This window comes from Cricetulus griseus, chromosome 8 (genome assembly GCF_003668045.3).
Source record: "Cricetulus griseus strain 17A/GY chromosome 8, alternate assembly CriGri-PICRH-1.0, whole genome shotgun sequence".
Lineage (NCBI taxonomy): Eukaryota > Metazoa > Chordata > Mammalia > Rodentia > Cricetidae > Cricetulus > Cricetulus griseus.
This window is the reverse complement of record NC_048601.1, coordinates 31,541,322-31,555,062: the sequence shown is the minus strand read 5'-3', so window position 1 is coordinate 31,555,062 and position 13,741 is coordinate 31,541,322. Positions and strand designations below refer to the sequence as shown.

Below are 13,741 nucleotides of genomic sequence, written 5' to 3'. Positions count from 1 at the left end.
CATATCCCTGGATTCCTCTTTTACTCCTGTTCGACTTTACTGACCTAGGACAACCGACATAATACTTCACTTCTCTGAAAGAACCTCAGTGTCATCTTTGTTTGTCTTTAATAGGTGTAGTTAGAAGGAATGATGACATATCAAGATTGATTGCATTTTATTGAGGTAGAGTATCGTGTAGCCTGAGTTGGTCATGAGCTAATTGTGAAGTCAAAGGAATGATGTTTAACTTCTGATCCTCCTGCCTCCACCACCTAAGTGCTGGCATTACAGGCTTATGCCACCATGTCCATATTTAAAAACAGACTTAAGAGTGTTTGCCATGTGTTTCTAAGAACCTAAGGTCACACTGCTTGAGTTAACATCCTGGTTGTCCATTTTCTGACTGTGTAACTAACCCTAGGCAAGTTATTCACCCTCTTTGTCCTTAGACTTTCTTTGGTAATTCCCGGCCTTTTAATTAAGGTTTGCAAGGACTAATTAAAATTCTAGAAAAGTGGATAGTGCTGTCCCTGATGATAAATGGTGCTAATGCAAGCCTGATGTATAAGAGCTATCATGTGTACACTAAGGTCTTACACAGACTTACACATAGATTAACAGTTCAGAGCAGAAGAGACTTGAAGCACCGACCACAGGAGTCTCTCATTAGGTAGTCAGGAAAGGGTTGTGGTTCTTTAGCATAACACTGAGACTCCGTGTTTGCTCCCAGTTTCTTCATCTAAGTTCCCTGCTTGCTGTTTATCTTAAGTTCCAGGAGCTGCTATGTAGTCTTAGCCCTGTGGATGAAGGGTGATGGGTTGGCTCCTGTTGTTCAAAGCAAGGCCATTTGTCTAAGACCTTGGGAGAAGAGTGGTCTTTGTGGCTCTAGAGCCAGTGGGTCAGAAATCACAGCATACCAACATGCCTAAATTCATGTGTGGTAAGTGTGAAGTGCTGCTGTAGGCAAACTTGGAGGATGGTTAATCCTCCCTGTGTGTTTGAGACAACTTCGTGATAAAGAGCCTTGCAACAGGGTTTGGAAGGAAGGGTGAGTAGTGTTTCCCCCAAAGTTTTAGGAGCAACTTTTGCATAGGCTTTTTCTTTCTTGTCCCCTGCCTTTCCCTTCCTCTCTCCTTCCTTCTTTCCCTGCATCCCTTCCTGCTTTTCTTGCCATTCCCTTCTCCTATTTTGCTTTGAGACAGGTTTTACATTGTAGTCCTAGCTGGTCTTTATCTTTACTCTCTGCCTCAGTGCTGAGATCACAGGTGTGAGTCTCCATGCTTAAGTCATTGTAGCATCTTGATCATCACCAAGGTGTGTGGACTTTTGGGACATGTAAGGGTGTTAGTGCTTTTCATTAGTAACACCTGCCCACTAATGAAGAGTACAGATTATAGGATTCCCTCTTGGACCTTCTAAACCGAAGTTTCCACATTCTGCATTCTCAGAGTTCCCTAGATGCCTTATATTCTGTAGCCAGATGTGGTGAGAGATGGTTTACAAGCAGAGGAGTTTAAGAGTGAAGGCTTTGTTTTCCTCATGTGTGAAAGGTTATCTAGAAGAGTGCCCATCTCTTGATGCCCTTGAAAAGTTAGTATATTACTCTTCTGTGAAGATCCCAGAACTCGCACCCTCCCTGGGCATCTCTGGCTGTGCTTTGTTATAGCACCTTTCTTAGTTCTTCTCTTCCTAACATCCCTTCCAGGAGTAGGGAAACTTATCTTTTATAGTCCTTTAAACTGGTCAGTAAGCCTGTGTCTATCTCTCACATGCCCTCTCTGTCTCTTCACTATCACATTGTCCTCTATGTAACCAAGGCCCTTGAACTCATGGGCCTTCTGCTTATATCACCCAAGTGGTAGACTTCTAAGTATCTACAACCATGCCTTTGCCCAAATTACTGTTTCTGAACAGCTCATTTACTTTTCTTCTGCCCTTTCCTACTCTTATCAGTACTATTTGGCACTTAAACTCTGTCCTATGATAGCATTCAAATGTTAAGCTTAGCTCAACACCTCAACTTTGTAAGTGAACCACCAAGGGGTCTTTTTACTGCAGAATCTGATTCACTGCCTCAGAGTTGGGACCAGGATTCAGCATTCTCTAATAAGCTGTCAGGTATGATTGGTTGTTTGTCCTGAAATGAAAGAAACATGTTCAGTGCTTATTCGTTCTAGCCTCAGAAGACTCTGCAGGGGCTGATATAGCTCAGTTGTTAGAGTACTTGTTTTTAGCATAGATGAAATCCCTGGGTTCAGTCCCTAGGGCTCTATAAACTGGCCGTTGTGGTGCATGCTTGTAATCCCAGAGCTTTGGAAGTGGAGGCAAGGGCATGAGAAGTTCAAGGTCAGGGGTCAGGGTTGGTGAGATGGTTCATTGGGTAAAGGATTTTGCTGCTAAGCCTGAGGACCTGAGTCTTATTCCCGGGACCTACAAGGTAGCAGGAGAGAAATGACTCCATCAATCTTGGCTACAAGGTAAGTCTGAAAGAAGCCTGGACTATGGGATCCTACCTTGAGGGGGTAAGAGCAGTAATATTTCTTGATTGCCTACTGATTGTCATGTGTTAGGATTTCACACACCAGCTTATTTAAGTCCTGTAGTCAACTATGAAACATAGTATCACCCCCATTCTACATAGGAAAAAGTTGGAGCCCAAAGAGGCAATTTCCCTTTACTCAGGAGCCAGTAAGCAGATTGATTCCCTTCTGTCCACCTATCTGCCCTTTCTTTCTTTACTGCCACCTTGTCCACGAGGGTCTCACTTTCCAGGAAAAGAACACGAAAAAGAGTTACTGGAATTTGGTTTTGGTTCCTGTTGTGTGTTCGGTGCAAAGGTCAAACCCAGGGCCTTGAACAATTTTTTAAATTATGTCTGTGTCTAGGTATATGCACTGACGTGCAGGTGCCAATGAAGGCCAGAAACATTCAGTCCCTGCTGGAGCTTCCATGTGGTTGTGAACTTCCTAATATGGATGTTGGGAACTGAACTTAGGTCTTCTGGAATAGCCATAATGCTCTGAATCATGGATCCATCTCTCCAGCCCCCTTTTTTTCTTTTTGAGATGAGATCTTGGCTAAGTTGTTCAGGCTGATCTTGGCCTCAGAATCCTCTTGTCTTACATTGCTGGGTATTGCAAGCAAATGTCCAAGTGTCCTGTTTAGTTTGTAGTTACTTTTCACCTCTTGCACGATCATTACATTACATTTAGTAGGCAGTGATTATTTGTTGAAGGGAAGAGAGTTTGAATACAACTGGATAGTAAGAAATAGGACTACATGCTTCCTAAGTATTAATGTGACACTAATAAGCATGGTACACTAGATTCAGGAAGTGGCTTGGTCTAGTTAACCTCCCCAATTCTGCCCATCCTCTGTCCAGGAAGGCCAGAGGGTTTTCTCTGAATGTTTGCTGAGCTGCCTCAGTGTGGTGGACCCTAAGAATCCAATAGATGAAGCCTCACTCGTGAAATCCTCATCCTCAAGCTTGGTGGGTGTAAAATAAGCAGTGGCAGTCTACAAAGAGCCAGAGCTCTTTGGGGAAAAGTACAGGTGAGGTAGAAAGGAATAGTGGTTAAAACTGTGGACTTTAGCTGGGATTACTGGTTCACTGTGAAGGCTGAGATATGATTGCTTTGAGTTCCAGACCAGCTCTGAGCATAGTGTACGATGACTGAGCAGGTAAAAAACACTTCTTTTACACTCCTGACAACCTGAATTCAATCCTTTGAGCCTGTGTTAAAAAGCCAGATGTGGGGACTTAGTGTTTAAAATCCTAGAGCTCCTATAGCAAGATAGGAAGTGAAGACGGAATTGAGCAGAAACTGTTATATAGCATAGCAGCAGAAATAACAAGAACCTCCCTCAAAAACAAGGTATTAGGAGAGAACTACTTTAGCACAAATGAGGAAAACCCAGAAACAGATATGAGGTTAAAGCTGAAGATCAGAGAAGCAAAGCAGCCAGACACTTGAGTTCTCACTTCTACCAATGCTCAGACCAAAGAGGCCATCCACTGAATCTCAGACTGCTCAGATTGCAGTGAGTTCTTGTCTCCTCCCGCCTTATATTCGTCTCTCTGCCCAGCCATATCCCTCCTGTCTCCACCTCCTTAGTGCTGGAATTAAAGGCGTGTCATCCCAAGTACTGGGATCAAAGGTGTGAGCTCTGTTACTCTTTTAGACTGATTCACTCTCATGTAGCCTAGGGTGGCCTTGAACTCAGAGATCATCTGCCTCTGTCTCTTTAGTGCTGGGTTTAAAGGTGTGTGCCACCACTGGCTGGCCTCTATAGCTGTGGCTAGCTTTGCACTCTGATCTTTAGGCAAGCTATGTTTCATATATTGTAAACAAAATAAAACCACAAACAACCTCTTCAGAATTGTCCTCTGACCTCCAGGCACCAAGATGTATGCCTGCATGTTCATATTCGTTCTTTCCCTTCACCTCCTTTTCCTCTCTCCCACCCCCCCACAAACAATCCTTTAAAGGGGCTTAAAAACATAACACAAAAACAATTAAAACAGAAAATACCATTGCCACATCAGTTCTGACAAGTGTTCCTAACCCTCTACAACATTCCTAAAGTAGGCTGGTTGTTCCACATACACCCAGTCTTCATGCCTTGGCCACAAGAGAAATAGCAGTTGTGGTCATGTATTACCACACCATGCTTTGAAAGTAGTTTTGTTGAGCAAATGATATTCATGAAGAAAAAAAAAAGTTAAACCAATTAAATAATACCAAAGGAGAGGACTAGAGATTTAGCTCAGAGACAGGCCCTGGGTTTAGTCTCCAACAACAAATAGCAAAGGAAACTTCACCTGATGGTAGATACAAATGTGTAAGCATACAATGTTCATCCAGGTATGGTCATATGCCAGACAATTCACTGGCAAGTGATAGTGAGATGAAAACAGGAACTAGTGAGAAAGCAGAAACAGAACTGGTTCTTGACTAGTGGCCAGGCAGATAAGCCATAATCTAGCCTAATAGAAAGTGAATGTCCTTACACTATAAAGAACTCAGAATCCATGCATAATCCCGGTCCTGGGAAGCTGAGGCAGAATTTTCAGCCTGAGGACAGCCTGGGGTACATAAAGACACTCTGTCTTGATAGCAACAACAAAGCAGTCAGCTCAGAGCCCTAAGTTCAGAGGTAAATGCTGGTGTTATTTCTGTGTTTGTGGTGCATGTGTGTTGGTAGATGCTTTTATGAGATCCAGTCTCACCCTATATAGCATAGGCTGGCCTAGAACTATTGTTTCAGCCTTCTGTGTTAGCTTTAAGGAGACTTTGCTGAATGCAAGAACTTAACCTGTAGCTGGGCGTTGGTAGTGTACACCTTTAATCCCAGCACTCGGGAGGCAGAGGCAGGTGGATCGCCGAGTTCGAGGCCAGCCTGGTCTACAAAGCAAGTTCCAGGACAATCTCCAAAGCAATACAGAGAAATCCTGTTTCAAAACAAAAAAAAAAAAAAAAAAAAAAACTTAACCTGGGAGAATCAGATGAGAGGTTTTTGTATGTTTGGACATACAAGACAGAATATCACATATCCCAGGCTTGGCTTGAATTGTTTATAGAGTCAATATGACTTTGAATTCTTGACCTTCCTGCCTCTACTGCCTAAGAACAACTAGGGTTACAAGTGTACACTACCAAGTGGAGTTCTGATTTCCGACCTTAAAAAAAAAAAAAAAAAAAAAAAAAAAGGTGTGAGTGTGGTATATGGGTGTGAGTGGGGTGCATGTGCCTGTGCCCAAGCATGAAGGCCAGAGAACACTGTGCTCATCAGTCGCACTCTGCCTTATTTGTTTGAAGGTCTCTCCCTGAAAGAGTTCTCATTTTTCCAGCCCTGCTTCCAACAATACTGGTGTTAGAGTGGCACATGAGATCGTGCCCAGCTTGTTAGGGTGTTAGTATTCAAGCTTAAGCCCTCAGAGCTGTGCAGTAAGTGCTTTTAAGCACTGACGATCTCTCACCACCCTGCTTTTCTGTTTCTTTTTGAGATAAGGTCTCATAATTTAGCCCAGGCTGGCTTTAACTCAGTGTAGTTAAGGCTGACTTTGAACTCCTGATTCACCTTCCTCTATTTCCCACATTCTGGGATTAGGTGCAGAGGGGGCGGTGAACTACCTGAGAGGTCAGTGCAGCAGAGTGCTGACAAGGCTGAGAGAAAGGTATGGTGACCAGGTAGGTGGGAAGCTGGGCACTAGCAGCACAGCTATGTGCTCTGCTTGATATTCCTAGAATTTAGTGATGCACTTGTCTTTGACTAAGTGTCTTTACGTATCATAGAGAAACTGAGTCAGGAAGAGCAGCAGCATCTGACTTCTCAGCTGCAGGATTTGTTGGTGAGTCAGTGCCATCCTATCTGTGGGAGCTTGATTGAAAAAGGCACTGTAGCCTCCCAAAGCTTGCCATTCTTCTTCACTAAAGAGTTATAAAAGTTATAATATAAACCTGACCTCCCAGAAAGATATACATGGGGATATTAGTCTTCTTAAACCTCCTTGGTTCTTTTGTTTTTTGTAGAACAAGTGTTGATTTAAATGGAAGTGAGAAAACAGTAAGAGTGAGAGGGGCTCCATAGGAGGAGTGCTCCACTCCATCCTTAGTCTTTTTGTTTTGCATGATCATTAAACTGGCTTTTGTTTGAATACACATTCTCCTGCCCCACCTTAGTTTTTAGGTCTGGGAATTGAACCTATGGCAAATGCCATACCACAAAGCTGTATTTTAAATTTTTATTTACTACTGTACATATGTATATGATATGGAAGGTAGGGCATTCACGTACAGGTCACAGGCAAACTTTATGAAGCCAATTCTCTTCCCTGTGTATATGGGGTCTTTGGGTTAGACTCAGGTAGTTAGGCTTGCATGCCAAGAATGTTTACCTGCAGAACCATCCCACTAGCCCTTGCCATTTTGAGACTGAGTTTTGGTAAATTTTGGAGGCTGACCTTGACCTTACTCTAACTCAGACAGAACTTGGATTTGTGATCAATCCCCAGCTTTGCCCACCCCTCCCCTCAACTTCCCATGAAGTGACTGAAATCTCAAGTGTGTGCTACTAGGCCTGGCATATGACTTTGTAAAATATATCTTAATGTATTCTTAGAAATTTTCATACATGCATACAGTATATTTTAATTGCCCTGCTTCTCCCCATCTCAAATTCTTCCATACATCTCAACCATGTCCCTATCTATCCTGACTCCCAACCTCATTGCCTTTTAAAAATTGTTTCGACTTCAATTTCAGATGCTTCCACTTGATAGTAATTACAATCTCAAGCCATGGTGTAGGGGCAGGAGCCTTTATATATTTTCCTACAAATTGAACAGTAGGAGAGCCAGGCATAGTGGTGCATACCAATAACTCCGGCACTTGGGAAGTGGAAGTGATAGACTCAGGAGTTTGAGACCAGTCTGGGCTATATGAGAACCCGACTCAGAAGTCAGCTATGGGTTGTTTGGGTTTTGTTGTTGTTGTTGTGTGTTTTGTTTTTTGTTGGATTGTTTTGAAATAGCCTTCCCACATAGGTCAATGTAGGGTCCCTACATTGACCTCTTAACTTGCTGTAACCTTGTGATCCTTCCTGTTTGCTCTTGAGAACTAGAACTATAGGTATACACCACCATGGCCCAGTTTGTTTTCAAGACCGCTAAGCTTTTGTTTTGTTTTGTGTTTCTTTTTCTGTTGGGGGAGGTGAGGGGGGTTGAGACAGGGTTTTTGCATCACCTTGGCTGTCCTGGAACTCCCTCTGTAGACCAAGCTAGCCTCAAACTCAGAGCTCCACTTGCCCCTGCCTCCCAAGGATTAAAGCGGCCACCACCTGGCAGGCTTGTTTTGTTTGTTTTGTTTTTGTTTTTTTTTTGGAGATTGTGTAAATCAGGCTATCTTTGAACTTCTTGCTGCCCTTCCCTCCTTACTGCTGAGATAACAAACATATAACACCAGCCTAAAACTATGCGTGTATTACCTGCATTACCATTGGAGTCACTTAAAAAGAAGCCACAGATCCGTGAGTGTCACTAATCTGTCCTGAAACACTGTTCAGGGCATGTGCCCTGAGCTGTGGTAACAGGATCATCTGAAGGATCAGCATGTGGAGGGACTGAGCTTTCTGTAAGGAAGACCCTTGCTTTCCTTCTGAGTGGTCAGTCACTCAATAGCTCTGTCCTTCCTCTTGTTTCTCTCCATGTGTGGTGTATGTATGTGGATGTTTATGTGTGTGTGGAAGTGTTTGTGGAGGCAGAAGTCTTTCCATTTCACATACCACCTTATATTTTGAGGCAGGGTCTCTCACTAAGCCTGGCACTTACCAGGTAGCCTGGCTGGCTAATGAGATCCTCCTGAATACTCACATGCCAGTGCTGTTTCTTTTTTAGAGAAGTGTTATTTGGTGCTGGTGTCGTTTGCTGGATCCCATTTCCTTTTGGGTGTTTTCATTTGTTTGGTTTTTTAAATTAATTAACCAATTAATTTTATTTATGTGTATGGGTGTTCTGCCTGCATGTCTGTTTGAGGGTGTCATATCCCCTGGAACTGGAGTTACAGACAGTTGTGAGCTGCCCTGTGGGTGCTGTGAATTAAACCCAGGTTTTCTGGAAGAGCAATCAGTGTCTTAACTATTGATCCATATCTAGCCCCCATTTGCTTGATTTTGATTGAGGGATTTTTGTGTGTGCTTTTGCTGGGGAAGGGGTTTGTGTTTTGAGGCAATCTTATGTGAGTCTGGCTGGTCTGAACTCGCTATGTAGCCCAGGCAGCTTTGAACTTATACCAAAGGGCTGCCTCAGCCCTTTGTATGACCTTATTTTTTCATTGGAAAGACTCTAAAATCAGGGTGACTTGGATTATAATACTTAACAGTTTTTCTTTTTTTGAAAAACTCAATATATCAGTGATCTGAAATTTAGAAATGTCATTTGCTAAATTTTTTCAATAACTAAAATTTAGCATGGTAGAGACTGCTTGTTATCACAGCACTTGGGAAATTGAGCTAAGAGCCTTGCTATAAATTCAAGGCTAGCTTAGGCCATATAGTTTAAGGCTAGCCTGAGCTACACAGTGAATTCAAGGTCTGCCTCAGCTATATAGTGAGAACTTGTCTTATAAACAGAATTCCAAAGAGTCTTAACACATGTGTAGGCGTCCTTTGCATCTTTGTGAACAGACATTCCTGCATGAATGCCCATCCAGAAGCCAGCTGATCTGCCTCTTCTGCCTGTGTGTTAGGTTCCAGAGCACCGTGCAGGTGAGCAAGCTGCAAGACCTCATCCATCGCAGCAAGATGGCCAGGTGCAGAGGACGGTTTGTCTGCCCAGTGATCCTGTTCAAAGGCAAGGTAAGGCCCACCCACAGCCTCATTTGCTGTCCTCTTCATGTACTTCATGTACAGTTGCAGAGCCTTTTTATTCTCTAACTGCCAAGGGCAGGATAGTTGGTTGTTGGACACCTGGCACTGTGGAAAACAGAGAAACAGATCATTTCTGACTAAAGGAGGACAGTTTTCAGATAGGGAAGGGATGCAACACCAGAGCCTCCCTACTCCATTCAATAGAGCGAGACTGTCAGGTCAGATCCTGACACTGCCTGCAGGTGGGCTCAGTTTATTCTACCAGCCTACATCATTGGTTTACAGAGTACATTAAAGCAGATAATATTCTGCTGTCCCTTCTTTCAGTCATGTGATTAGCCAGGTACTTAGTGCCTGGCACAAAGTACACATTCAATATCTCAGAACTTGAATAATATCCTGTAATACAGACAAAAGTCCTGATCCTTGCAGTTCATATGCTCAACAGAACTGTTAAGGTAGCTTTATAATATGATCTCATTTACCTGTCTTACTATCTTTTGGTTCAGAGTAGCTAAGTAAGTTGATCAAGTTAATACAGTAAGAGAACTAGGATTTGAGTCGGGCATGGAAGTGCACACTGGGAAGGTAGAGGCAGGAAATCGAGTTCAGAGTCAGCCTGGGCTCTCTAAGCTTTTGTGTCTTATAGAGAAGAATGAGAAATACATTTATCCTGCCCTCTGATGTGGACTTGTGAATCACTGTGGGGCATTGATATAATTTCAGCTCTGAGCTGAAACAAAGAGCTAGGTGGAGCTTTGTCATTTGTTAATTAACAAGCAGAATACCCAAAACATCTGATTTCTTTTATAAATGACTGTATTGCTCAGCAGCCCAGGCTTTCCTTAAATTGATAACATTCCTTCTGCCTTACCCTCCCTGATATTCTTTAAGTTCTGGGATATTCTTTAAGCTTCCATCAGAGTTCAACCTCTGCCTCCTCCCCAGGACCATTCTTAGTCTCATGACTTATGAATGTGATAGGTTGAAATTCAACAGGTAAGAGCTTTTCAGACCTATCAGTGGATTGTGAAATACTAGGAAGTAAATTCCCTCTACTTGTCAGATCTGTGAAGCAAAGAGGAAGAAAACTAAAAGCAGTCCTCCTACTTCAGCCTCCTAAGTGCTGGGAATACAGGCTTGAGCCACCAAGTTTGGCATTTATTTAATGGCTATGAATGTATGGCCTGTGTGTGCACACAATTGGGTGTCATTCTCTCAATCCCTTTCTACCTTTTTTTGAGCCAATATCTCTCATGAACCTGGAGTGGCCCCATTCAGTGGTGCTTCCTGGCCAGTTAGCTCTAGCCATGTTCTGTCTCCACCTCCTACCTCTAGGGTTATATAGATGTGCACTGCCACACCTGGCTCTTTATGTGGGTGTTAGGGGACCCAAACTCAAGTTCTCATGGTTGCACAACAAGCCTTTAGCAAGTAATTTTACTTTGAGACAGGACCTCACTTTGTAGCCAAGACTGGCCTTAACCCCCTATCCTTTGGTATATAACTCCAAAGGTGGAGATTCCCAAAGATTTCAAGCCTATGCTACTATACCCAACAGTTAACAGTTTAATCTGCTTTTTGCATGCTGTTAGACCCAGGAAATGTTAGGTAGCCCTCACTATAGTTTATTTTGCTTAGACCAGCAGGAAATTCAGCCCTAGCCTTTCTCCATGGGCTTCTGGAACAGAGTCTACAAGCAGAGATTGGCATAAAAAAGATACTACCTTGGAAGCATTAGTGATCTCCTGGCAGGGTCCTGGGAAACAGTAAGGTGTTGATTGGAGCTCAAACACAGGGGAAAGCAGAAAATGCAAAGAGGCCACATCTCTAGGAACCCACTCAGTTTTCCCCCAGATGGTACCCAGCTGCTTATGTTTTTCCTACTCGACCCCCAGCAAGAACCAGTTGACCTAGTGAGTCCCACCTGCACCCATTTCATGCAGCAGGTAGTCGTTTACTTCTGTTACCTTATGGGAAGATGAGAACCCTACAGTAGACAGTATTTTGTCATCTTTCAGAAGCCCACTTTATACTGCCAAATTGTGTCACACATTCAGAAGCTCTATCACCTTACATCTTCCCTTTTCTTTTAATGCAATAGGGCATTTCTCCTGATCTTCAGTCAGACTAGATTGGCTTGCTTCCATGTCACTAAACCTCTTCCATTCCCCCTGAAACACTACTGGATTTTAACACACTATTACAGACATAGTCTTAAAATTAAATAATGACATTTATAGGCCAGCAAGATGGCTCAGTGGATAAAGGTGCCCACTGTACAAGCCTAGCAACCTGAGTTTTGATATTCAGAACTCACATAAAGGTGGGTGGAGAGAACTAACTAAACCAAATTGTCCTGTGACACACACTGTGGCATGAGTGCCCACACACACACATCATGCAGATGTACAAATACAGACTTTTTAAAGAAAGATACTGTTGCCTGGCTTTTAGAATTCCAACTCTAAAATGATCCCTTCCATGATAAAGTAAAAACATTTAAGCAAGGCAGGGTGGGGACTTAGTAGTAGAGCACTATCCTAGCATGTACAAGGTCCTGGCTTCATCTCTCAGTCGTTTTAATAGCTACTGTCTTTCCTTGATAGTTTGGAGGTTTGTGGGGTTTGTTTTTTGTTTGTTTTTTTGAGACAGAATTTCTCTGTAGCCCTGGCTGTCCTAGGACTGACTTGCTATGTAGACCAGACTGACTTTGAACTCAGATGTGCCTGCCTCTGCCTCCTAAGTGTTGGTATTAAAGGCATGCACCACCACACTGTACTTCATTGGAATTTTTTTTTTTTTTCTTTTGAGATAGTCTCATGAACCCCAGGATGGCCTCGGACCCACTATGGTACTGTGGCTGGCCTTGAACTTCTGATGCCCTTGCCTCTTCTCCTCAGTGCTGAGATTAGCCACATATCATCAAAACTATCAATTTCTTTTTAAAAATTAAGATCCCAGGTTATTTTAATTGTTTCCCTCAGTATAAAAGTTGCCCTCTATGCTAAAAAGTTCCAAATTAATAACAGGCCCTTGGAGGTATGTGAGCTTGGGCCAGTACTATCCTGACCCTTGCTTATGTGATTGTTCACATCCCTTAACCTCCCTGGGCCAGTTTTCTGAGAGTTCAGTGAGAAGATGGTGGTCATTTGTCAGTAATGTGCCCATTACCTGGTGGGGTGGGTAGGGTGTGGGTGTGTGGGTGTGTGTGGGTGTGTGTGTGTATCCTCCAAGTCTTATCATTGTAAGTAACATTGGTGCCTGGAATCCGGGAGAGTGAACACTTTGGTGTAGAGTCTGTAGGCTAATAAGTTCTAGGCATCCTTCAGACTGAATGTGGTAGTCTCAATGCTGGTAAGGAGCACTAGGCATTCCTTAAGCTCTGCATGTTTCAGAAATCATCTGACCCAAAAATGCTATTTGTCTCCTAGCACATTTGCAGGTCAGCCACACTGGCTGGATGGGGAGAGCTGTATGGACGCTCTGGATACAACTATTTTTTCTCAGGTGAATATTGAACAGCCTTTTATGGGTATAAGAGTGAAAACCTAGTGAGAGGGACTCATCTTGCCACAGTGGTGTGAGAAGATGTGATGAAGCAGGGTTGAGAACAGGGCACTGCACTGAGCAGAAACCAGGGATTCACTTCAGACATAAAGCAGACTGCTACACAGATGGGCACGTGGTTCTGATGGACATGAGGGCTGAACCTGGGGTAGTGGCAGGTTGGTTCTGCCTGCATTTGGCCCTGCAAGGAAGGAGGCTGGTAAGAATACCTCTGGGTAGAGCCTATGCTACCAGCCTCAGTGCTGACAGACTGGTTTCTCTGGCAGGGGGAACAGATGATACCTGGGCAGATGTGGATGATGTCACGGAGGAGGACTGTGCTCTTCGGTTAGTGCGGGGTCACTGTGGGTAGGAGCTTGGGTCGGGATGGGTTCCTGGTTGGCAGCCATGCCCTTCTGGCAGTGGGTATTCATCTCAGATCTGGATAAGTGGATTGGCTCTTTGCCCCGCTTCCAATTCCATATCTTCAAAATAGCACTGTTGAAGTCCACCCAGTAGCTTCATCAAAACACTAATGGATACATGAGCGGTCTACAGCAGGATTGCAGCACATGACCTCAGGCTTTCTGTGCTACAGGTCTGAAGTTGTCCCTAGTTGTCTGTCTTTGTTTAGAACCCTACATAGTGGCAGTATGCAGCTGTTCTGCTAAGTATGAACCTGCCAGTTGTCACACAGCACACTAGCACTGAATTACAGGGTTGGGGTAAAGACCTCATTAGCCACTGTATCCCACAATTGCAATTTGAGTCACACACCCTTTTTTCCTCCTTTGGTGTATGTATTTGGGGGTGGGGGCAACATTTGAGATAGTTTCATAAAACC

The 13,741-nt window shown here is 43.5% G+C and overlaps 1 protein-coding gene and 1 long non-coding RNA gene across 7 annotated transcripts in view; one reads left to right on the top strand and one right to left on the bottom strand.

Annotated features, from left to right (window-relative positions):
• Positions 1–13,741, bottom strand: part of LOC118237962 — an 87,684-nt gene that overhangs the window by 2,493 nt on the left and 71,450 nt on the right. The window contains exon 3 of one of the 2 annotated variants that reach the window (XR_004771105.1): positions 6,714–9,453. The exons of the other annotated variant lie outside the window; for it this stretch is intronic. This is a non-coding gene — a long non-coding RNA (uncharacterized LOC118237962). Of the gene's footprint in view, positions 1–6,713; positions 9,454–13,741 lie in introns of those variants that run through there. 2 annotated transcript variants of the gene reach the window in all.
• Positions 1–13,741, top strand: part of Mtmr14 (myotubularin related protein 14) — a 44,374-nt gene that overhangs the window by 3,108 nt on the left and 27,525 nt on the right. For 4 of the 5 annotated variants that reach the window (XM_027429068.2, XM_027429067.2, XM_027429070.2 and 1 more), the window contains exons 3-5: positions 9,228–9,336; positions 12,783–12,858; positions 13,185–13,245. In XM_027429068.2, the coding sequence (XP_027284869.1) occupies positions 9,228–9,336; positions 12,783–12,858; positions 13,185–13,245 (246 nt within the window). Of the gene's footprint in view, positions 1–9,227; positions 9,337–12,782; positions 12,859–13,184; positions 13,246–13,741 lie in introns of those variants that run through there. The other variant, XM_027429071.1, reaches the window with a different exon arrangement.